Below are 25,024 nucleotides of genomic sequence, written 5' to 3'. Positions count from 1 at the left end.
GTCTACTTGAGCAAGCGGGTAAATATTTGCAGCCAGATTCCCGTAAAGTTCGTAGGTAACTTAGTTTATGTTTTTTTTTGACGTAGGTCAAGTCCAGAACACGCGCTTGTCGCGTGCGCTCTTGCACTTACATTTGTTAAATCACCCTTCTGGACCTGGCCAGCCTACAGTTCAGCGTGCAGCCACAGTTTATGAGCGCGTTCAACGCGCAGCCACAGTGACTGGGCGCGTTCATCACATTTCACGGCTAGCAACTTGATGTCGGAAGAGAACAGCACCTCGGCCTAGGCAACACCGCCTGAAGAGCAGGCAATCATTAAGGACCGCCATCGTTTAAAGCCATAGACAGAGAAGTCGTTTGCATTCATTAAATTAATAAACTTTAAGTCTAAACGGTCTTATCTTATACTAGTTATATTCTTTTTCATATAGTTGTAAAACAGAAAGCGATCTGTATACCGCCGGAGTGTATCCCATTTAAGAATGTATTAACTGCGCATTTACTTTGACAACGTTTTACACAGCACCTGCATCTCGATGGGCCCAGCGAATCAGCAGCGAGAATCTGTACGTAAGTGATTAAGCCGCAATATCGGCAAACGTATGCGCATATATTTATACCCGTTACTCGTAGAGTAAAAGGGTATACTAGATTCGTTGAAAAGTATGTAACCATATAAAGTATATATATTCTTGATCAGGACCAATAGCCGAGTCGATTTGGCCATGTCCGTCTGTCCGTCCGTCTGTCCGTCTGTCCGTCTGTCCGTCTGTCCGTCTGTCCGTCCGTATGAACGTCGAGATCTCAGGAACTACAAAAGCTAGAAAGTTGAGATTAAGCATACAGACTCCAGAGACATAGAAGCAGCGCAAGTTTGTCGATTCATGTTGCCACGCCCACTCTAACGCCCACAAACCGCCCAAAACTGCCACGCCCACACTTTTGAAAAATGTTTTGAAATTTTTTCATTTTTGTATTAGTCTTGTAATTTTCTATCGATTTACCAAAAAACTTTTTGCCACGCCCACTCTAACGCCCTCAAACCGCCCAAAGCTGCTACGCCCACACTTTTGAAAAATGTTTTGATATTTTTTCATTTTTATATTGGTCTTATAAATTTCTATCGATTTGCCAAAAAACTTCTGCCACGCCACTATAACGCCTACAACCGCCAAAATTGTGTTTAAGACTCTCCTTCTCCCTTCCACTAGCTGAGTAACGGGTATCAGATAGTCTGGGAACTCGACTATAGCGTTCTCTCTTGTTTTATATTCAATTTTAAGTAGGAGTTGAAAAACCGGCGTATAAGAAAGCATGCAGGTTAATCTTACGTAAGAGGGAACTATCTTTATTTTGTTTTGGAAAACTTGTAATTGAGAAGAACACCGATTTGGATAATTATACCCGTTACTCGTAGAGTAAAAGGGTATACTAGATTCGTTGAAAAGTATGTAACAGGCAGAAGGAAGCGTTTCCGACCATATAAAGTATATATATTCTTGATCAGGATCAATAGCCGAGTCGATTTGGCCATGTCCGTCTGTCCGTCCGTCTGTCCGTCTGTCCGTCTGTCCGTCTGTCCGTCCGTCTGTCCGTCTGTCTGTCCGTATGAACGTCGAGATCTCAGGAACTACAAAAGCTAGAAAGTTGAGATTAAGCATACAGACTCCAGGGACATAGACGCAGCGCAAGTTTGTCGAATCATGCTGCCACGCCCACTCTAACGCCCACAAACCGCCCAAAACTGCCACGCCCACACTTTTGAAAAATGTTTTGATATTTTTTCATTTTTGTATTGGTGTTGTAAATTTCTATCGATTTGTCAAAAAAAATTTTGCCACGCCCACTCTAACGCCCACAAACCGCCCAAAGCTGCCACGCCCACACTTTTGAAAAATGTTTTGATATTTTTTCATTTTTGTATTAGTCTTCCAAATTTCTATCGATTTGCCAAAGAACTTTTTGCCACGCCCACTCTAACGCCCACAAACCGCCCAAAGCTGCCATGCCCACACTTTTGAAAAATGTTTAGATATTTTCTCATTTTTGTATTAGTCGTCTAAATTTCTATCGATTTGCCAAAAAACTTTTTGCCACGCCCACTCTAACGCCCACAAACCTGCACTTCTACTAGCTGAGTAACGGGTATCAGATAGTCGGGGAACTCGACTATAGCGTTCTCTCTTGTTTTGTATTATGAATAGTTGTTATTATGAATAGATAAATCCACAAAATCCGGGTCTGTTGCCACTACCGTGATGCGAATGTCAATATCCTATGAAATGAATTGAAATGTTATAAAATAAATTGTTATGGGGTAACCAATGAAAATACAAGCTTTATCAAGGTTGGGAGGGTATAGAATGGGGGCAACTTACACCTAAGCCACCCTATATTGCTGGTATCCGCCTCTCTAATACACTACTTTTTAGGGTCCCTCTGTGAATGTCCGATTACTATACATTTTGAACCAATCATTTAGAGAACAGATAGTGCACTTAAAACTTTTCGTAGTAGAACGGGTGTACCATATAGATGAGGATTAAGACCCACGCCATATCCGACGAGCTTTGCATCGAGCAAATGCAAGAAGTGCACGAACACCGATCCGTCTATACGCTAGAGAGCCTTCTGCGTCCTAGTGAACACCTACCTCAGGGCTACTACAGCTTTCATGATCAACCGTTCAATCCGAGTAAGAGGTAACAATCTATCTATCTAATTTATATACTCTCCACAATGGCAACCCCCAAGGATCGCCCCTCTCTGTGGTATTGTTCATGATTGCCTTCCAGCTCTTTAATAACATTATTCTAAGATATAAACCTATTAAACTTTCAATATACGCAAACGATACAACTATTTTTAGCAATTGTATAAATACTACAATAAATAAATAAATACAAAAAACTGCTTAACGAACTTCAAAATTGAATACGGACTGGTGCGTCCCATTCAACTTAAAAAATCAAACCCCCCTATCACGCTGCCGTTAAGCGCAGCATTGGTGCATTCCCAATGACCCCAACCACATGCTTCCTAACTGAAGCCGAATTACAGAACGTTGAAAACAGAATCGCCCAAACAACCTTTAAACTAATACTAAAGCTCATGTGCTCAACGATACGAAGATATATACAATTTATGAAGAGACACAACATAGGAACACCATACAGCTGGAATAAAGTCATCATCGTCATCCCCTTGAAAATTACGTTCCTCGGCCATCGACACTACACTACACGATTTTCAAAAATCAAGGACGCCTACTACAATGTTTAAACAGCTATTTAAAGAAGCTACCCATAAATACGCTGATCGGAAATGGTCCTTGCGGACGGCTCTAAGTCCGACGCATCAACTACCTTTGCAGTAGTAGACGAATCTTCATCACTACTTCTCGGTTTTTACTTGACATATCATCTGCAGTGACAGTCTGTTCATCCTGCAAGGAATTTAAAACTTCTAAAACAGCCTTTTATGCAAAATTCGTACCCTGGGCATAAAAAATAGTTCATATAGGAATCAATATAAACGAGTTAACCGACAAAGCCGCCAAGCTAGCCGGTCAGGACCGTGCCATATAAGTATGCCTGGAGTTTATTGCTCGACATAAAATTGGAAGACTGGTCATCTTTTTACCATTGGTATAAACAATTCAACCCCCAAAAAGAAGATATCAATTTCCCTACATCGTGCAACATAAAGGAATACGTCATCCTTACTCGTTTAAAAACCGGACACACAAACCTCACACATAAGCACATTCTCAACGGCTAAAGGCGGCAAAACTGCCCATACTGCAGAGAAGAACTATCAGCCAAACATATATTAGATACATGTAGATACATAACCTTAAAACAAATCTTTTCCCAATCGGTCCCACCCCGCCCTCTTATATATTAGTTAACCTCACATCAAATAATTTAAGCCTAATATTATCTTTCTTAAACAAATGTAAGGTTATTCACCAAATTTAACATAAGCCAGCCACAGAAGCTAGTTACTCCTCACTTTAAATTATTATACGCAAACAAATTTCTATCTATTTGCCAAAAAACTTTTGGCCACGCCCACTCTAACGCCCACAAACCGCCAAAAACTGTCAGTGTTGAAGACTCTCCTTCGCACTTCCACTAGCAGAGTAACGGGTATCAGATAGTCGGGGAACTTGACTATAGCGTTCTCTCTTGGCGAAGTGTCAACCAAAATAAGGTATTACCAAGATTATTCACACATTTGTCTTTTCTCTTAAACTTAACTTTGTTACATGAAAAATGTTCAATAAACTATAACCAATATTTAAATAAATATGGTTTGGGGGCTCAACCGCCGAATTAAGGTGAAACTTACACAGTTTAATTTTCCTTATTGTGAAATTTCGTCAGAAACTGAAAATTACTGTGTGTAGTATGTGTTGGCGTTGCTTCTAAGAAAAGTAACTGTGAAAAGTAGGGAGACAAATGCCAAGTGTGTCAAGTTCAAAAGCGGCTGCAAGAAAGAGAGGTACGAAAGAAACAGCAGAAAATTACGGAGAAATTCCAAAAACGTAGCGACAAATAAATACACGAGTACAATTACAACAAATAATTCAACTGCTGAGTTTGAAATTCCAAGCTGATGAGATAAAGTCGCACAAAATACTCCAAAAGTCTCAATGGAGCGCTTTGGTAAAGTTTTGGCAGATTTTGACGGTGAGTCGGTACCGGTCGAAAATTGGCTTGAGGACTTCGAGTTAAATGCTGATTCGTATGGGCTAAACGGGCCAAGTTTCGTTTGCCAAGTGTGTCAAGTTCAAAAGCGGCTGCAAGAAAGAGAGGTACGAAAGAAACAGCAGAAAATTACGGAGAAATTCCAAAAACGTAGCGACAAATAAATACACGAGTACAATTACAACAAATAATTCAACTGCTGAGTTTGAAATTCCAAGCTGATGAGATAAAGTCTCACAAAATACTCCAAAAGTCTCAATGGAGCGCTTTGGTAAAGTTTTGGCAGATTTTGACGGTGAGTCGGTACCGGTCGAAAATTGGCTTGAGGACTTCGAGTTAAATGCTGAACGAAAAAATTGGGAACGAAATTGGGAACGAAAATTGGGAAACGCAGAAGTACACGAGAAACTGGCAAATAGGAAAAAAAACTACAAAAAGGGTATCCATGCAAATATCTTGCAGATGAAGAAAATTGCCGCGCTGGGCCATGTTGAAACCAAGTCTGTGATACGTTATATGTAAATGGACTGGGCATCAAAACAGAATACAAATTTATAATGCGGATGGTGATCGCATCGAACTGCAGTTGCCAACCTGGAGAAAAAGTGTTTGAAAACTCTGACCTGCAGAAAGAAAGTTTGGAGACTCTGCCCTCCTTGGTTTTGCTTTGCTTGCCGAATGCCTCTGGGCTACCCGTGCTTAGTCGTATTGGACCTCAGCTACCTGCATCTCAATTCGGAGACTTTCCTTGTCCCGAACGTCTTGACGTAGCGATCATGATCTTTATTGACTACCAAAGCAACTCTGCTGACAAAGAAGCAAAAAAAAAGTTTGCGACAAAAAAGAGTCGGCAAATCGAGAGTGCGAAAGCTCTATGGTCGATTGCTCTCTGATAAAGTGCAATGCGTTATTATGGACGATGAAACTTATGTAAAATTGGACTCCAGAACTTTACCTGGCCCTCAATTTTATGCCAAAACAAGATAGAACGCTATAGTCGAGTTCCCCGACTATCTGATTACCCTTGGAAGTGCGAAGGAAAGTCTTCAACACTGACAGTTTTTGGCAAATCGATAGAAATTTACAAGACTAATACAAAAATGAAAAAATATCAAAACCTTTTTCAAAAGTGTAGGTGTGGCAGTTTTGGGTGGCTTGTGGGCGTTAGAGTGGGCGTGGCAACATGAATCGACAAACTTTCGCTACGTCTATGTGTCTGGAGTATGCCAAATCTAAACTTTCTAGCTTTTGTAGTTCCTGAGATCTCAGCGTTCATACGGACGGACGGACAGACAGACGGACAGACAGACGGACGGACAGACGGACATGGCCAGATCGACTCGACTATTGATCCTGATTAGGAATATATATACTTTATATGATCGGAAACGCTTCCTTCTGCCTGTTACATACTTTTCAACGAATCTAGTATACCCTTTTACTCTACGAGTAACGGGTATAACAAGAGAGAACGCTATAGTCGAGTTCCCCGACTATCTGATACCCGTTACTCAGCTGGTGGCAGTGCAAAGGAGAAATTTCCATACTGACTGTTTTTAGCGGTTTGTGGGCGTTACAGTGGGCGTGGCCAAAAGTTTTTTTGCAAATCGATAGAAATCAACAAGACTAATACAAAAATGAAAAAATATTAGAACATTTTTCAAATGTGTGGGCGTGGTAGTTTTGGGCGGATTGTGGGCGTGGCAAATATTTTTTTGGCAAAACTAATGGACAGACGGACGGACATGGTCAGATCGACTCGGCTATTGATCCTGATCAAGAATATATATACTCGGAAGCGCTTCGTTCTGCCTGTTACATACCTTTCAAAGGTTCGGTTTTACTAGGTTCTAGTATACCTTCTTACTCTACGAGTAACGGGTAAAAGACATTTACTAAAACAATAAAATTAAAATTCTACAATAACAATGCCACATCCAATTATTTCCGCACCCCAAATCGTGGTGCTGAACGATAACAACCTTGCAAAAGCCCGTCGGCAGCTAAAAGACATAATGCCATTTGAGAGTGATCCAGAAACCTTTTACACCTTCGTAAGCAGAGTGTACTAAGTGATTTAACTCTACCAAACTAACGATGTGCGACAACAGAGGATTCTACTTGGAGCCATCGAAAGGAACTTGGACGGACATGTAACACGATCTTTGGGACTTCCGAACGTCGAAGATTGGCCTATCCAAAACGAGATTTTTTGCAGAATTCAAACCCCAAACACCGAACAAGCTGTTGGAGAACTTTAGGGAGACACCTTATAAAGGAAATCTGGGGGCATTCTGCGAAGAGGCGGAAAGACGACGTCAAATCTTGATTTCGAAATTACACCTGGAACGTAACAAACCAGAATTTCTTATTTATCTTCAAGCAATTAAAGATTCCATCTAAACACTGATTTGAAAACTACCAATACAATTATTTACTATTTTGGCTCATCATGATATCACAGACTTAAGATCGTTAATTACTATTGCACAAAGTGGGGGAATTTTTTAAGAACATTTATGAATTATGAAGAACATTTTGAATTGAATAAATTTCCGGAAACCGGTATTAAAAACTCAAATCCTAATCTGAATCCAAAACCACACAAATCCTCAATCCTTCCAACTTAATTTTAATCCATACATGCAACCTTTTATACCCACCTGACGAATTTAGATTTCAAGACGAAGAATGCGAAGAATTTCAACCCAGTTATTTTAACCAACAGTATTATGACCAAAATCAATACCTTGTGTTCACTAATAAAGGGCAACAACAGGTACAACCCGACCAAATTAACGACGAGCAAAATCTAAATATTTTAGAGCCAAACGAAAATTTTCAGTTAACACCCCCGGACATCACGATTACATAGAAATAGCTTCCAGTATCCATTCAAATCCATATTCATAATACAAGATGTAAAGTTTCAACATCAATTGCGTTGAAGAGTTTAATTATCGTACCCAACAATATTATCTTTAAAATGAATCAACCATTTTATGTACACAGTTTTTCTAATAATTACGATATGCTAATTGGCAGAAAATTGTTGAAAAATGCACAAGCATTTATAAATTACAAAAATGGCACAGTTACTCTTATTGACAAAACATATAAGTTCATTACTTGAGAATCGGGAACAGCCCAAAATTTTTATATTTAAAAGAAACTTGAACCAATTAAAAATTCAGGCCAGGATTCAATGCAAAACATAGATTTTTCACTGTTTCGATTAGATCATCTTAATCAGGAGGATTAAACACATAACTCCCCAATTTATTCAAAACAATATCCACTTGCTCAAACGCACGAAATTAAAGTCGAAAATCAAGTACAGGAAATGCTTAATCGGGGTTAATTAGGGAAAGTAATTCGCCATAAAACAGTCCTACACGGGTAGTACCAAAAAAAACGGAGGCTTCTGGAAATATTAAGTATAGATTAGTATTAGATTATAGAAAACTTAATGAAATAACTATCCCTGACAGATATCCAATACCAAACATGGACGAAATCCTTGGTAAATTAGAAAAATGTCACAACTATCGATTTGGCAAAGGGATTTCACCAAATAGAAGTGGACCCAGAATCAATATCTATCTATCTATCCACCAAAAGCGGGCATTATAAATACATTCGAATGCCATTTGGCCTTAGGAATGCACCCGCTACCTTATAAAGGGGCATGAATAATATCCTTCGACCTTTGCATAACAAACTCTGTTTGGTGTATTTTGATGATATTATAATTGTTTCCACATCCCTTAGTGAGCATTTAAATGTATTACAACTAATTTTTTCAAAAATCCCAGAAGCAAATTTAAAATTGCAGCTGGATAAATTAGAATTCGTAAAAAAGGAAGCTAGTAACCACTAATGGTATAAAACCAAACCCTTCAAAAATTAAAGCCATAGATTCATATCCAATTTCAAAAAAGGTAAAAGAGATCAGAGCTTTCCTTGGATTAACCGGTTATTATCGTAAATTTATACTAAATTACGCAGACATAGCAAAACCAACGACCAAATGTTTAAAAGAAATGGAAAAAATAGATGCACAAATCCTTGACTACATATAAGCATTCAAAAAACTTAAAGCTTTAAATAAGACAACAAATTCACCAATTACAGATTTCGAAAAAAAAATTTACTTTAACCACAGATGTCAGTAATTTAGCCCTTGGTGCAGTATTTTCTCAAAATGGTCATCCTATATCCTTTATTATAAGAACACTTAATGAACACGAATTAAATTACAGCGCTATTGAAAAAGAATTACTCGCCATAGTTTGGGCAACAAAAACATTTTGACATTATTAACTAGGACGACAGTTTACCATTGCTAGTGACCATCCGCCCTTTGATGGCTGCATACATTAAAGGAACCGAATGCTAAGTTACAAAGATGGAGAGTCAAATTAAACGAATACCATTTTAAAATCGATTATATTAAACGGAAGAAGTTGCCGATACATTATGAAGTGGCGCTTGTAACGGTTTTGGGATAGTCCGAAAGTAGCATTATCGGGGTTAGGAACTTGCTTTAAGTAGGGCCACCTACCCATTAACCTATCAATGCAGTCTGGGTTCTATCGAAATTGCAAGCTTACACTGTAATAACCTGGGCATACTAGTGAACGCCATGCCGGTCGACCCTTTTCCGTTCTAACCTTAGAGGTGTTCAGACGTACGAGAGCATCCCACCAAAAATACACCCACTTTTTCTTGGAAAATTCCGAAGCGACTACACGCGTTTTAATCGAGTGCGTGTTCAATATACTCAATTTCTAATAAGTTGGCGAAAGGCAAGGAAGTGTTCCAGAAGCAGCAGCTCCGGACCCGTTCGCCGATTGGGATTTTTCGCCCCGTCCAGCGGAGCACCCCTCTCGCAGGGTAGCGGGCACCAGCATCACCATCGCCTAGAAAGGCGCAGCAACTAGCTCGGTAGCCAAGGAAGCAGAGCTAAGCCCCCCCGTCCAGCGGAGCACCCCTCTCGCAGGGTAGCGGGCACCAGCATCACCATCGCCTAGAAAGGCGCAGCAACTAGCTCGGTAGCCAAGGAAGCAGAGCTAAGCCCCTCCGACCGGCGGAGCACCCTCTACGGCCAGCGGAACATCGAGGGAATTTAATCTCCAAGTGTAGCCAGAAGAATAAAAAGGAATAAATAGTGCGGATGTAGTCCTTCAGAGTTCTCAGTGCAGTCGGCATAGCCGTAAAGGTGGCCAAAAGGCAGATTTAAGTCCCATGCTCGTGTCCGAACCCAGGCTGTTAGATTTGGATTGGTAATATGTGGGTTTCTCGGACCCATACAGTGATCCCTCGATAATAGAGACGAACATTTATTAAAAGCGAGCCACACATTAGATTTATAAGCGGTCACGAGTTCCCTAACTTCGGCCATGCTGTCAATGCTTGTTTACGTTAATTACACTGCGAGAAGGAATTTTGAAATTAATTAATTTGAATTACAAATCAAATTATTATGAACTGAAAAAAAAAGGAATCATTGAATGAAATGAAATGGAATAGAATTGAACAAAACAAAAAAAATTCGTAAATTAAATTAATTTTGTAAATTTAAAAGTTTTGGAAGTTAAGAAATTATATCATAAAAATGATTTAGCCGTCACGTTAAAATTGTATTAATAATTAAGCAGTCATGAACTAATACGGTTTTAAGTTTAAAAGAAAGGTTTAAAAGATTTAGCTGGCTACATGTTGTGAACACTAATTGTTTAAATTAACCCATGGCGATCTTAAGTCGCATTCGTTTACAGCCATCGCTCAGGAGATCGATCTTTTGGCCGCTGGAAAAAAAAAATGATTTCACCGTGAGTAACAACAAACAAAGAATATAATTATTGGCTAGTATTTTGCCAATCATTTTAATTTAAACAAAAGTCCTTACACAACGCCTACATTTGCCAATTAGCCGCTAAAATAAATTGATAATTAAAATCAAGATGAATTTAGTTAAATCTACTTAAAACTGAACCAAACAAAACCGACTTATCTTCGTTAAAAGATTAAATATTTTGTAATATAAAAATTAAACTAAATCTAGATAGAAAACCAAGTACACGATGAACACTGAAATAAAAGTTTAGGGAATTTATAAAGAAAGAAAAATTAAAGAAGATTTAGTCATGCCAACCGAAATCAAAATATTAATGAAAACTATTAATTAACCTAAGCGACACCCAATGAACGTATATATATATTTATAACTAAAACCTAACCTAACCTAACCCAAACCATTTTGGTACGCATGCAGGGGTTTGCGATATTAGGAAGAAAAATTTATTCTGCTGTTAGACTTAATTAAATCGCCCCTAATAACAATTAGAAGAACCAAAATAAGGTTAGGTAATTTCTTGGAGTTTCATTTTTTTTACTTTTTCTTTCTATTCATATATTCCTATGTTACATGTTATTTAATTAGGATTTTAGGTTAAAAATTTAGTTAAGCAGGAACAACAAATGGAAGCTTTTGGTTTAATTAATATTAATGAATAAATTTATAATGAAGTCTGAATAGAAGTTATTTATCTGGGATTATGAACATCGGATTTGATGCAGTGACCTGAATTCTTAGTGGACCAATGGGATCGCCAATAAACATGGTTTTGCTCGTGGCGATCATGGAAGGGTGGGGCAGCGGCCACTCCAGATCCTGGGGTGCGCCTAAAGATCCACTAGAATATTTTGTTTGAGATTTCCTTTCTTTTTAATTCTATTTTTTTTTCTTTCCGATCTAGCTTTCTCTTTTCCCTCAAGATTATTTGTTGGCTATTCGCACGCGATTTTAGTTTATTTGTTTTAACTTTCAAGAGCAGCCCATTGCCGACAACATAGAGCCGGAACCAGCGCGTGCCACTGTTAGCACTACGACAATTACATGTGCTCGCAATATAACTAATCTTCGTTATATGCTACAAATAAATAATGGCGCCCAACGTGGGGCCAGATCCGGCAGGCTCCCAATGAATAATAAAATTTTAATCGGTCACTTACATCTTTCGACCGCGTCCAAATAATCTTGATGTTCTTATTTCTTTTGGTGACTCAGTTACAATGGATTTTCTAGTACCTTGTATGACTGTGCTATTACCAAGTAACACTCGCATGTAATTATGAGCTAGACGCTGGATTAGGTAATAAACTTTACTCACCGCGCTTGCCATAGTTCACATGATGGCTTTTGCATTTTAGCTGGATTTTGATATTGTGGAAAGAATCTACAATCTACCGCTAAAGTGTATCGATGTCTTAGTTTATTTGACTTGGATCGTGAGTGGCAGCAAGTGAATTTGATGCCGTTTGCCTTTTCATCTTCGACTGTGCTTCGTGTCCAGTAAAGTAAACTTAGCTTCGTTCCTGTTTAGTATGGATTTAGGGATATGGGTGAATAAACCATACCCTACCGATTAAACAGGTTAACATTTTTGTATTTCCTGTTTCCTTTTCGGTTTAGACCTAGAGTTGTGGGTGAATAAACTACACTGTACCCCTGATAAAACTCATTCTTATCTATTTTCATACTATTTTCTTCCCTTTTATTTTCTATTTAATCCTAAGGGCAATCCAAACAAAGTTAATAGTCGAAACTGCTCATTAAAGTGATTCATAATCCCTAGATATTTTTATGCATTAATATTGAAAAATAAAATTATAAACACCTAAAATAATTATATCATAACGATCAAAAAAAAAAAAAAAAAAAAAAAAAAAAAAATTAACTTTTCTTTAAAGAAAACAAAATGCCGTTGTCTCGTAGTTATGAACACCTTCAACAAGAAACTCATTGCTATATTTGTTTGAAACCTATCGAATACACTGCCCAGTTGTTGTCTACAAGCTGCAATCATACCTTCCATTGAGTTTGCTTCAATACAAAAGTTACCAATCGCGACCGTTGTCCAGTTTGTAAAGCGTCCTTACAAGCTTCTTTACTTAATTTAACTGTAAACACCGAATTAAGTCAGTCAACACAAAGTCTTCCAGGGACCTCGCGCATAAATACTCGTGTTGAAGAACAAGTACGGATAGACTCTAGTCCAGGAACGTTAAATATGGACCAATCTAACGAAATACCGACCTCAGAGGATGCAAACAATAGGAATATGCCTCCAGGTCTAAATGATATGCAGCAGATAACCGAGGCGATGGCCGTATCAACGGCAAAACAGACCGAACGTTTAGCGCAGGTTTTACACACCGGGCTGCAGAACATTTTATCGACACTTTCTACTGGACCCGAACAGCCAAGACCTCCAGTAGCCGAGTTAATAGATCGACAACAGCAAGTGCAGAGTAATGTCCCAAATCAATCTAGTTTCTCAACTATAGGGTCAGGGTTGCGATTTGATCGCGTAAGCCAAATAATTGCAAACTGGAAACTTAGATTCGCTGGACGAACAGGCATGAGCATTGATATGTTTATCTATAGGGTCGAAGCTCTTACCAAACAGACACTAGAAGGTAATTTTATGCTTCTAACTAGCCATGTCAACATTTTATTTGAAGGGGTTGCTAGTGATTGGTATTGGCGTTACCACCAAAGTGTACCCCAAGTTGAATGGAAGGCCTTATGCAAAGCCTTACGGCATATTATGAGCTTGAGGATTTACAAGGACGAATTGTTGGAAAATTTCACGCGAAGGACCTTAAACAATAGTTTCCGTTCCAAGCGTGGATCACCCTTGATTGTCTAATCAAGTGTGATTTTAGTGGGGGGGACTTGAAGTGGCGCTTGTAACGGTTTTGGGATAGTCCGAAAGTAGCATTATCGGGGTTAGGAACTTGCTTTAAGTAGGGCCACCTACCCATTAACCTATCAATGCAGTCTGGGTTCTATCGAAATTGCAAGCTTACACTGTAATAACCTGGGCATACTAGTGAACGCCATGCCGGTCGACCCTTTTCCGTTCTAACCTTAGAGGTGTTCAGACGTACGAGAGCATCCCACCAAAAATACACCCACTTTTTCTTGGAAAATTCCGAAGCGACTACACGCGTTTTAATCGAGTGCGTGTTCAATATACTCAATTTCTAATAAGTTGGCGAAAGGCAAGGAAGTGTTCCAGAAGCAGCAGCTCCGGACCCGTTCGCCGATTGGGATTTTTCGCCCCGTCCAGCGGAGCACCCCTCTCGCAGGGTAGCGGGCACCAGCATCACCATCGCCTAGAAAGGCGCAGCAACTAGCTCGGTAGCCAAGGAAGCAGAGCTAAGCCCCCCCGTCCAGCGGAGCACCCCTCTCGCAGGGTAGCGGGCACCAGCAGCACCATCGCCTAGAAAGGCGCAGCAACTAGCTCGGTAGCCAAGGAAGCAGAGCTAAGCCCCTCCGACCGGCGGAGCACCCTCTACGGCCAGCGGAACATCGAGGGAATTTAATCTCCAAGTGTAGCCAGAAGAATAAAAAGGAATAAATAGTGCGGATGTAGTCCTTCAGAGTTCTCAGTGCAGTCGGCATAGCCGTAAAGGTGGCCAAAAGGCAGATTTAAGTCCCATGCTCGTGTCCGAACCCAGGCTGTTAGATTTGGATTGGTAATATGTGGGTTTCTCGGACCCATACAGTGATCCCTCGATAATAGAGACGAACATTTATTAAAAGCGAGCCACACATTAGATTTATAAGCGGTCACGAGTTCCCTAACTTCGGCCATGCTGTCAATGCTTGTTTACGTTAATTACACTGCGAGAAGGAATTTTGAAATTAATTAATTTGAATTACAAATCAAATTATTATTAACTGAAAAAAAAGGAATCATTGAATGAAATGAAATGGAATAGAATTGAACAAAACAAAAAAAATTCGTAAATTAAATTAATTTTGTAAATTTAAAAGTTTTGGAAGTTAAGAAATTATATCATAAAAATGATTTAGCCGTCACGTTAAAATTGTATTAATAATTAAGCAGTCATGAACTAATACGGTTTTAAGTTTAAAAGAAAGGTTTAAAAGATTTAGCTGGCTACATGTTGTGAACACTAATTGTTTAAATTAACCCATGGCGATCTTAAGTCGCATTCGTTTACAGCCATCGCTCAGGAGATCGATCTTTTGGCCGCTGGAAAAAAAAAAAAATGATTTCACCGTGAGTAACAACAAACAAAGAATATAATTATTGGCTAGTATTTTGCCAATCATTTTAATTTAAACAAAAGTCCTTACACAACGCCTACATTTGCCAATTAGCCGCTAAAATAAATTGATAATTAAAATCAAGATGAATTTAGTTAAATCTACTTAAAACTGAACCAAACAAAACCGACTTATCTTCGTTAAAAGAATAAATATTTTGTAATATAAAAATTAAACTAAATCTAGATAGAAAACCAAGTACACGATGAACACTGAAATAAAAGTTTAGGGAATTTATAAAGAAAGAAAAATTAAAGAAGATTTAGTCATGCCAACCGAAATCAAAATATTAATAAAAACTATTAATTAACCTAAGCGACACCCAATGAACGTATATATATATTTATAACTAAAACCTAACCTAACCTAACCCAAACCATTTTGGTACGCATGCAGGGGTTTGCGATATTAGGAAGAAAAATTTATTCTGCTGTTAGACTTAATTAAATCGCCCCTAATAACAATTAGAAGAACCAAAATAAGGTTAGGTAATTTCTTGGAGTTTCATTTTTTTTTACTTTTTCTTTCTATTCATATAATCCTATGTTACATGTTATTTAATTAGGATTTTAGGTTAAAAATTTAGTTAAGCAGGAACAACAAATGGAAGCTTTTGGTTTAATTAATATTAATGAATAAATTTATAATGAAGTCTGAATAGAAGTTATTTATCTGGGATTATGAACATCGGATTTGATGCAGTGACCTGAATTCTTAGTGGACCAATGGGATCGCCAATAAACATGGTTTTGCTCGTGGCGATCATGGAAGGGTGGGGCAGCGGCCACTCCAGATCCTGGGGTGCGCCTAAAGATCCACTAGAATATTTTGTTTGAGATTTCCTTTCTTTTTAATTCTATTTTTTTTTCTTTCCGATCTAGCTTTCTCTTTTCCCTCAAGATTATTTGTTGGCTATTCGCACGCGATTTTAGTTTATTTGTTTTAACTTTCAAGAGCACGTAGTATTACAGTATTTAAATTCTAACCCAGCCCATTGCCGACAACATAGAGCCGGAACCAGCGCGTGCCACTGTTAGCACTACGACAATTACATCTGCTCGCAATATAACTAATCTTCGTTATATGCTACAATTATCGGGAATTAAAATTGAAGAAAACAATCATAGTGAAGTTACTCAACATAGTGCAGAAGAAGACAATAGCAACCTTATTCATTTATCCGAAAAGCCAATAAACTATTTCAAAAAACAATTAATTTTCGTTAAGTCCGATAAATATCAAGTAGAGCATAAAACAATATTTGACAACTCCATTGCCACAATTATATATATATTCATAGAAACATTACCATTTATTTTGAGAGCGATGTAGATTTTGAAATTATTCAAAGAGCACACGGAGAAATTATTAATACCACCTACACTGAAGTAATTCGCAGTCTCTTTCTATAAAATGTTAGTTCAAACGACGAGTTTAAAGAACTTATATTTCAATCACATGAAAGACAGGATACAGAAAATGACAAAATTATTTCCCAATAGCCAACTACTAATTCAGAATATAATAAACGAATGCACCATATGTAATTTGGATAAAAACAAAACATAGAAACACCAAAATGCGTTTGAAATCACACCTAATCCGGAACATTGCCGAGACAAATTCTTGGTAGATATTTATTTATCTGAGGGAAAACATTACATCAGTTGCAATGACATTTATTCTATTTTCGCTACACTTGAGCAAATTAAAAGAAAGGACTGGATAGAATGCAGGAACGCATTAATGAGCATTTTTAATCAGTTAGGTACACCCAAATTACTAAAGGCAGACAGAGACTGAGCCTTCTCCAGCTTGACTTTAAAATGATGGCTTAAAGCAGAAGGAATCGAATTGCAACTCAACACGGCAAAAAACGTCGAAAAACTACATTCAACAATAAATGAAAAAATCCGAATAATAATTTATCTGATGACGAAGAAGTTAAATTAAGCAAGGTACACATACAACCATAAAATTAAAAATGACACGACTGGACAAACACCTGCTTAAATTTTCTTATACGCTCTGCATCCAATATTAGACATTAAAAAAATTAAAGAAAAGAAAATAGTATAAATGAAGATCGACATGCCCAATTCAAAGAGGAAAATTAGGTAACCCATTGAAACTAAATAAAAATGTAGAAAAAAAGATTATCACTAATCACTAAAAATCACTAATCGAATAAGCAAACCAAATACTAAAAGACACAATTTAAGAAACAAAAGACAACTAATGCCGTTAAACTTGCACAGGAACCTTGTGTATAATGATGTTCTTTTTATTATTCACCACGGCCTTATTTAACAAATACAAATAACCAACCCAGAATCCGTTGGCTACTCACTCTTCTCAAGCAATCCAATTCAAATACCAGTAGTATATGAACATCACTGTCTAAGAATTAATCTAACGGAAATCAATGTTATCACTAATTCTTTTAGTATCAAAATCCGCCCCGAATGAAATACTTATACAATAAACTACTGAAAGAATTAAATGGTTTAACTATTCATCAGCGAAACAGGCAGAAACGTGGACTATTTGATATAATAGGTTAATCTTTTAAATTTATTTTTGGCACACTTGATGATAATGATGGGGTATAAATTAACAAAAAAAAATAGATCGAATTGCAGAATATTCAATTCAACTTCATAAACTAAATGAAGTCATCAATTTTTACTAAAGTTTACAAAAGTATTGACACACTCGTTTATGAACTTATGCAATACATGATTATGAACTTATGATATGAACATGGAAGACAGAAATGGGGAAGCAACTTTAACGTCTTGGACTTCTTAATTTTAAATTACTCAATTACGTTAAGCGAAAATTCTTTAAGTCCTGAATTCGGTCTAACTCCATTGTATTTACCGATTAATGCCACTAAGATAACAATGGTAGAACATAATGACGTTTTAAAATTAATTTCAGAAAATAATTCGAAATTTTATATTACAATAATATTTGTAATTATTATTATTATCATTTGTCTTTTCCTATCAAAAATTTCTACATTAAATCCAGTAACGTTCTTATATTTAAAACTTAGAAAACCCGAAAAAAGTCATCAATAAACACAAAAAAAAAATTATCAAGAACCCTAAAAACAAATAAAACCGGCACAAAATTAGTTGCCGGCATTATACCCTGTAATGCCAGCACAAGCATAGGCAACCTTTTTAAGGGGAGGGATGTGACATATTCACGTATCTAGTACTGTTCGAATGTATAAGAATATGCTGAGTGTGCACGCAATGTAAATAATCCACATCCGGAGCAAGCGATGCCGGAGGCGATTACACCTACCCGTTTCAAATATATTTGTAGTACGAGTGCATCCAACCGGTAGATTTCTACCGGCAGCGCAACATCGACATCTATTGTGGCATAACTTTTTTAAATCAGCGATAGAAACTGGCAAGGATAATAAAAAAAATATAATAAGTGTTGGTGACACTTCAAATTTTTAATAATTCTCCGGGATCTTGACATTCATTTAAATAGACAAGCGGATGTAGCCAGATCGAATGAGTTCGTATTCCTATTAAGGGGGGGGTAGGGTTTTGAGGGTTCAAAAAAAGTTATTTTTTTTTTATTGCATATTATGAAAGTTGTCTGTCAATAGGAAGTCAATCGGAGCAAAACTCACAAGGATATAGCTTTGGAAGTAGGCGGGTCTCGAACGACTACCTGAGCTGTAATACCTCAGCGGGGAAGACAGCAACAAAAACTTTAAACACGTTTTTCTCAAATCGATGTTTTTTGAGTCGGTGCACTCTGTATCTCAAAATCTATTCAACCGGTCGTTCTTAAATTTTTTACAGCATTTCCTTACATAATTTATGAGGTAACCCTGTCAAGATTTTTTCGTTTTTGATTTTAATTTTTTTATTATTAACAACAATAGTCATGAACTTTGGCCAAAAATCGGTATTTTCACTTTCAAGTTTTGTAAAAAGTTCAAAAATTATAAAAAAAAATGGAAAAACTCGACAGGGATACCTAGAGGGACATAAAAATGGATGGAAAAACTTTGGGTATTTCATATCAGATTATCCAATGCTGAGGTATGACGTGCACCGCAAAATGTATTTTTTCTGAGGCGCCTGCGAAGAATTGCTGCCATTCGGTCAATTTTCAATATTTTTCAACCAATATTTCACAGAATATAGTTCAATTACTACTCTTTAATGTACAATAATCAGAAATAAATTTACTTTCACCGTACGCCCAAAAAAAAATCTGATTTTTCGAACGGCAGGTATAAGCATAAGAATACACATAATGAATCTGCTTATTGTCTGTCGTGGCTCACCGCTATTTACATATATATTTATTTAGCTAAATACAAAATTATAAAATAATGAAATCATCTTTTAGGTACCTGGTATTTTGATAAATCTTTTATAAACAAGTCTTTGCTACAGCTCATGTAATCAAACATTACATCTTGTTGTACATCTCGATTTTTTTCTACAAATCCGCCCGCAGCGTAGATCACAAGTCCAGCGTAATGTTTTATTCCAAACTCGGTTTCCCAAAGACGACGATCAGACCCTTTTATGTAATTTGGGTGGGACTCGAACTCAGTGTGCATATTACATAAAAAAGCTGAATCGGAGCCCTTTGGCATATGACACTGTTCTGTCAGTAACTTGAACACACATCGCGGAGGTTTCTCCATTATTTCCAGGCAAGGAGTGTTATCTGTAAACTCCACATGATTAAAGTATATTCCTTCTTGTTCATACTAGAATACAAATAAAATTATAAATTATTAGTTTATATATATTTTTTCGAAATATTATTGTTATTATATATGTATATTTTAAACAAACGAATAAATTATTCAAATTATGTTTAGCAAACCATGTGTTAAAATATTGAAAATTAGTTTTATGCAATTAAAGGGTTGAGCTCGCTAAAGTGCTCAATTTTTTGCTTTTATAAAATTTTAACAACGCTTTGATACGGACATATGTAAGCATGCAAATTCTGCACAATAATGACATTGTGAATAACAATCTTTTAAAAAGACTGCACATCGTTGACTTAAAATAATTATGCTTAATATCAACATTCTAACTAGAGGGCTGCATAACACCATTCAAACCGGCAAATGAGACATTCGTGTTAAAACGAACGAAGTGAAGTCGGCGCGCGTTGCCGACTTCAATTTAAACGGCACATTCTGAAACGAATGAAGTAAATACCGAGTAAAGTGAATGGGTGATTCAAATGTCTTGTCTGCGTATGTGTGTGTGAGTTTTAATAAAAGACAGATATGCTATGCCAAATTCGTGTTTTTATATTATTGTTTATTATTACATAACTCAATGTTATTGTGTAAAAACATAATTTTATTAATATTCTCTGAGTTAAGCGAAATGGCAGAACGTTTGTCTGTTTTTAAATTGCGAGCATCTGAAAATGCTCTTTCACGGGCAGTGCTAATTGCAGGTATACAAAAAATTTTACAGCTGGCTTGATACAAGTTTGGGAACATATTTTTATGCTCGTTCCACCAAGCCAGACAATTAAATCCGTCAAAATATGTAGTGTTTGTATTAATGTACATATTAATTTCTTGATCGATATGATCACTGTTGTTGTTGTCACTTCGTATTTCGATGAAGTCGTCAAATGTATCATCATGTACAGGTATATTTTCTTTATTTTCCATTTCGAAATTTTCAAATTCAAAACGGGCCAAGAGTTTCTTGCAATTCTGAATAACATTTTTTTTTTCTATTTCAGAAAATTGAATCAACTTATTTGTTGATGGAAATAGAAATAAAGAAATTTTGTTACATAGGGAAGAATTGTTTGTGTTATTTGTTGGAAAAGAGTTAACTTTATATCGGAGACAAGGTCACTATCGGACAATTGTGGTTGACAGGCTTTTTTTAATATATGGGATTGTGAAATGAATAGTATGAAATTGGCTGCTTTAAAATTTTTTGGATAAGTCGGTAAATGTTTCAAGAACTCGTGTGATACCTGTGAGCTCGTTTATATGAATGCTATCAATTCTATCTGTTTGGATTTTTTTTTTAAAGTGTTCGAAATCTCAATACAATTTCCCTCTATAGATTTCAATAGAAAGAAAACTGTGTTCCAACGTGTTGTGCACAAGCTTTTCAACGTCTCATTTAAAAAAAAAATTGAGCCTGACTTCTTAAAAAACTTTACTAATTTACTGCAATTATCAACCAGTTTAGAGAATTCTATAACTTTTTTTACCGTTGCCTCTATAATGTTGTGCAATAAATGATTGACGCAGTGAATATGATCGTATTATTGGAAAGCCGCAATCATGTTAGAACCTCTATCCGTAACAATCACAGGCTGTTCTTCATCAAGGTTGCAACCAAAATATTGTAAAATATCCATGAGTTTGGTACTAATATTTACACCTAAAAAAATAATTAAATAACTAGCATTAATCATTTTGTCATTCAATTTATAGTTAAAATTAATTACCTGTGCAGGATTCTCCTTTCATACACTTTACTGCTAAAAGTCGGTTTACCAAAATGCCCTTTTTTATGTAATGTATGGTACAGGACAGATAAGACAATCTTAAATGATTGTCTGTCCATATGTCACTGGTAGCCAAATCTCTTGAACTTTCCAATTTCAGCTTTAACTGGATCAAAGCGCTCTTCATATAACGATGCCACGTTCCTTGAAATTGTTGTCGAATGGGGCAAAAGATTGTCGACATCTACGTTAGCACCGTACGTTGCTCCCACGCCGATCAAGAACGTGGCCAATTCTTTCGCCAATCATTTTAAATGCCCGACAATTCTTTACTATCCATTTCGTAGCAATTGCGGTGGCTTCCTTTTTTGTTTCAGAATTAACATTGGTTAGGATTTGGTTATTTCGACAGTTAATAATATAGCACTTATGTTTAACTAAATTCGAGGTGTTGCTGTAAAATTTATAAACACTTTTACAGATCTTGCAGGCCACAAAATCTTTTATCTTTCAACACAATTTATATATTCGTTTTAGACAAATGCTGCAATATTATTAAATAAGACGCACACGCACTTAATAATACACAAACACAGAGAACTTAGACTTACCTACGCGCTGTCCGAACTCATTTTACACAATGACAACATTGAACATTCATTGGCTTCATTTAGTCTTTGCGCGCATTCATTGACTTCGTTTCGCTCGGGTGCCCAAAACTCCGAACACATACGAAGTGAACGCAAAGAGATCGCGACAACTGAATGGTATGTATTCTGAATACATACTAAAACGAATGAGTACTCTAAATGGTGTTATACAGCCCTCTAATTCTAACTATAGAAGGACAGACAGATGTACAAACGGGCATGACTGGATCGGCTCTGCTAGTGATACTGATCAAAAAATATTTTCGCTATGTGTGTAGGGGGGAGCTGCTTGTCGAAATTGGGACAAATTCCCACGGCGCAAACGAATATATCGTGAAGGAGACCACCAAAGAAGAAGAAGAGCAAGCGGGGGCGTCGTGGGCATAAGTGCGTTTTATTTGGGTGCTTACATAAGACTAAATGTAGCTTAAAACTAGAGCGGCGCTCTTACCCGCTTCACATTGCTAAAGCGGCACGGGTGATCGGGAGCGCTGTGAGAGCGCGAGGTCGGATGAGAGCGAGAGCGTAACTGCGTAAGAGGGGCAAGCGCGGACGAGAGCGAATGCTCTGTGCGCAGAGGCCGTACAGTGGCCTCTCACATAAACACTATGTAATCGCCTCCAACCAGCTATTCGTCTGTTTGTCTGTCCGTATGAACGCTTGGATTTCCAAACATTTTGAACACGTCAAAAAACTCGGAGCTCGAATATAGCTTCCTTTATAGTTATTAAGGGTAAAGGTATAAGTTTCGCAATTATAACGGCCAAAGCTGCCACATCCACACTTTCAAAAAAACTTTGAATTCTACCGTTTTATTATTTACTATAATTTTGTTTTATTTTTATTTCCAATTTATATCGGTATACCAAAAACATTTGTGTATAGTGTAGGGACCACTCGTATACAAAAATTTCCAAACTTTGTTGTTACCGAATACATAATATCATATCCATATCACGCTACCTTTGAGGTGATATTCGACACAGGTAATAAAAGAGACATCAGAGAAGTCAGAGAACTTTCTGTAACTTTTGGTCCGATATTTACTTCTGCACCATAATGGCGGATGCCATAAATATTTCTTATACCACAATTAAATAATTGGTTAACTCTTTTGTTCCAATATACAATCTTCGTCTATCTCCAACAAACCTCTTTGGATTAATAAGGAGTTGACACACCTAAGAAATGGAAAGTCTAGACTTTATAAAAAATTTAAAGATACCGGTTCTCGGTCTATCTTTTCTAAATATTTTAGTTCTCTGTTTAATTCTACGGTGCTTACCGCTTAGAGTTACAATAACTATTTAAGCAGTAGTAGGTTCCTTTTCGCGCAAGATCCGAAACAGTTTTATAATTTCGTTAGTACTAAGCACAAAACAATTTTTACCCGTCCTCTTAACTTTGTGAAGATAGTATGGTAACCGAATTAGGCAATAGCCGATCTATTTGCCCAGTTTCTTCAAACAACATTTTCTACGTTAACTCATTTCGAACCGTCTTGCTCTTAAGCGGTATTAAAGTCGAATTTATTATTTTTTCCCACTTTGAACGAAAGCTCACTGCTTTACGATGCTCAGTGTGTTGCGCCTGTCTATTTGCCAGGTCCCGACTGAATTTCTGGTTTTGTGCTTAGGTTCTGTGCGGAAACCTACAACAACTTTCAGTTGTTATCGGTATTTTTTATTTTTTTTTTAGAAGAATGCTTCTGCTACTTTTCAAATATAACTCGTATTAGCACCGGTATCTAGTAGTGCCAGTATTTCTACTCCTTCACCCTTAGTGATGTCTTGTTGTACGCTCATCTCCGTGTCCGCGACTTTCTGTCTAAAGCGTCGGTGTTCAGTTATGTGTTCCGTGCGATGTTATCCTCTTTCTCGGCGCTGTTGGAAAAGCGCTATCGTGCCAATGCATATTCTTCTGTGATGGGTAATTCTGTTTGAGCTTTAGGTAATTTACGGTATTCCCGGTCTTGTTTGGCGGACTCCGTGAAAAACCCGTGTGTTTATAGTCATAACCTGACTTCTGGCAAAAAGGACAAGTGGACTCATGGAATCGAGAGATGCATGGATTCTTGTTTGCGGGATGTTGGCGGTAGAAATCCACTCCGTATCCGCACACATAGCAAATCATATCGTGCAAACGGTTTCTGCACCCAGACGCTGTTTTGTTAGAATCGCGGCTGTCTCCCAGCTTGCGTTGGAATTCTAACGACGTCGCTGTCAGAACAGTGTGCAAAGTCGTTCTGAAGTCGCACCCCGTGTTTCCACACTTGTTTTTGTCCAATTATAAAATACAAACAATTGTTGCGGTAGGCCCGGCTGACTAAAGCGCTGTGGCGCTACCAACCGCTGGCGGAAAACGAGGGGGTGGCCCAGCTGAACAAACCGAGTGGCGTTGCCAGACCAACTGTGCTGCCAGACTTTTTCTCTGTTTGGTGCGAATCGTTAAAATTCAAATGTGAACTCACATTTAAAATCTCGTGCAAAGAGACGCTTACGAATAAAAAAAAAAAAACATTCCTCAAATAATATTACATCCATAACTAGTGTTATGACTAAGACAAGTGCATATTTGTCCTAAGTGCCAAGCGTAAAAAGTTCGAAAAATGAACAGCGATTCAAAGAGTGAGCGTAGAAGCTCTGTAAATCCAAGAAACGCCTGTTTCTCTTACTTCTCAACACGCGATATCGACGAAGTAAGCAAGTCATCAAAGAGCAACCCGGCTCTACTAACCGTCGACAGCATGAAGCGAGCATCAAACACCACTTTCACAAAAGGTTTGCAGCAAATTACTTGCAAGCCACGTCCATTAAAGTGCAGTCAGGAAACGACAACCTTTGCTTTGCCGCTGTCTACTGCCCACCTCGCTTTACTATCTCTGAAGGTCAATTCATGGACTTCTACAGCATACTGGGGGATCACTTCATAGATGCAGGAGACTACAATGCCAAACACACGCACTGGGAAGACAACTGTATAATGCACTTAAAAAAGTTACCAATAAACTGGACTACGT

The 25,024-nt window shown here is 37.5% G+C and overlaps 1 protein-coding gene across 2 annotated transcripts in view; it reads right to left on the bottom strand.

The window, feature by feature from the left end:
- LOC120457663 (unconventional myosin-VIIa-like) overlaps positions 1 to 25,024 on the bottom strand; it is a 419,197-nt gene that overhangs the window by 75,752 nt on the left and 318,421 nt on the right. Inside the window, exon 9 of one of the 2 annotated variants that reach the window (XM_039645159.2) lies at positions 19,257 to 19,622. In XM_039645159.2, coding sequence (XP_039501093.1) covers positions 19,257 to 19,622 — 366 coding nt within the window. Of the gene's footprint in view, positions 1 to 19,256; positions 19,623 to 25,024 lie in introns of those variants that run through there. The other variant, XM_039645160.2, reaches the window with a different exon arrangement.

This window comes from Drosophila santomea, unplaced genomic scaffold, assembly GCF_016746245.2.
Source record: "Drosophila santomea strain STO CAGO 1482 unplaced genomic scaffold, Prin_Dsan_1.1 Segkk6_quiver_pilon_scaf, whole genome shotgun sequence".
Lineage (NCBI taxonomy): Eukaryota > Metazoa > Arthropoda > Insecta > Diptera > Drosophilidae > Drosophila > Drosophila santomea.
This window is presented reverse-complemented; position numbering and strand designations above follow the sequence as displayed.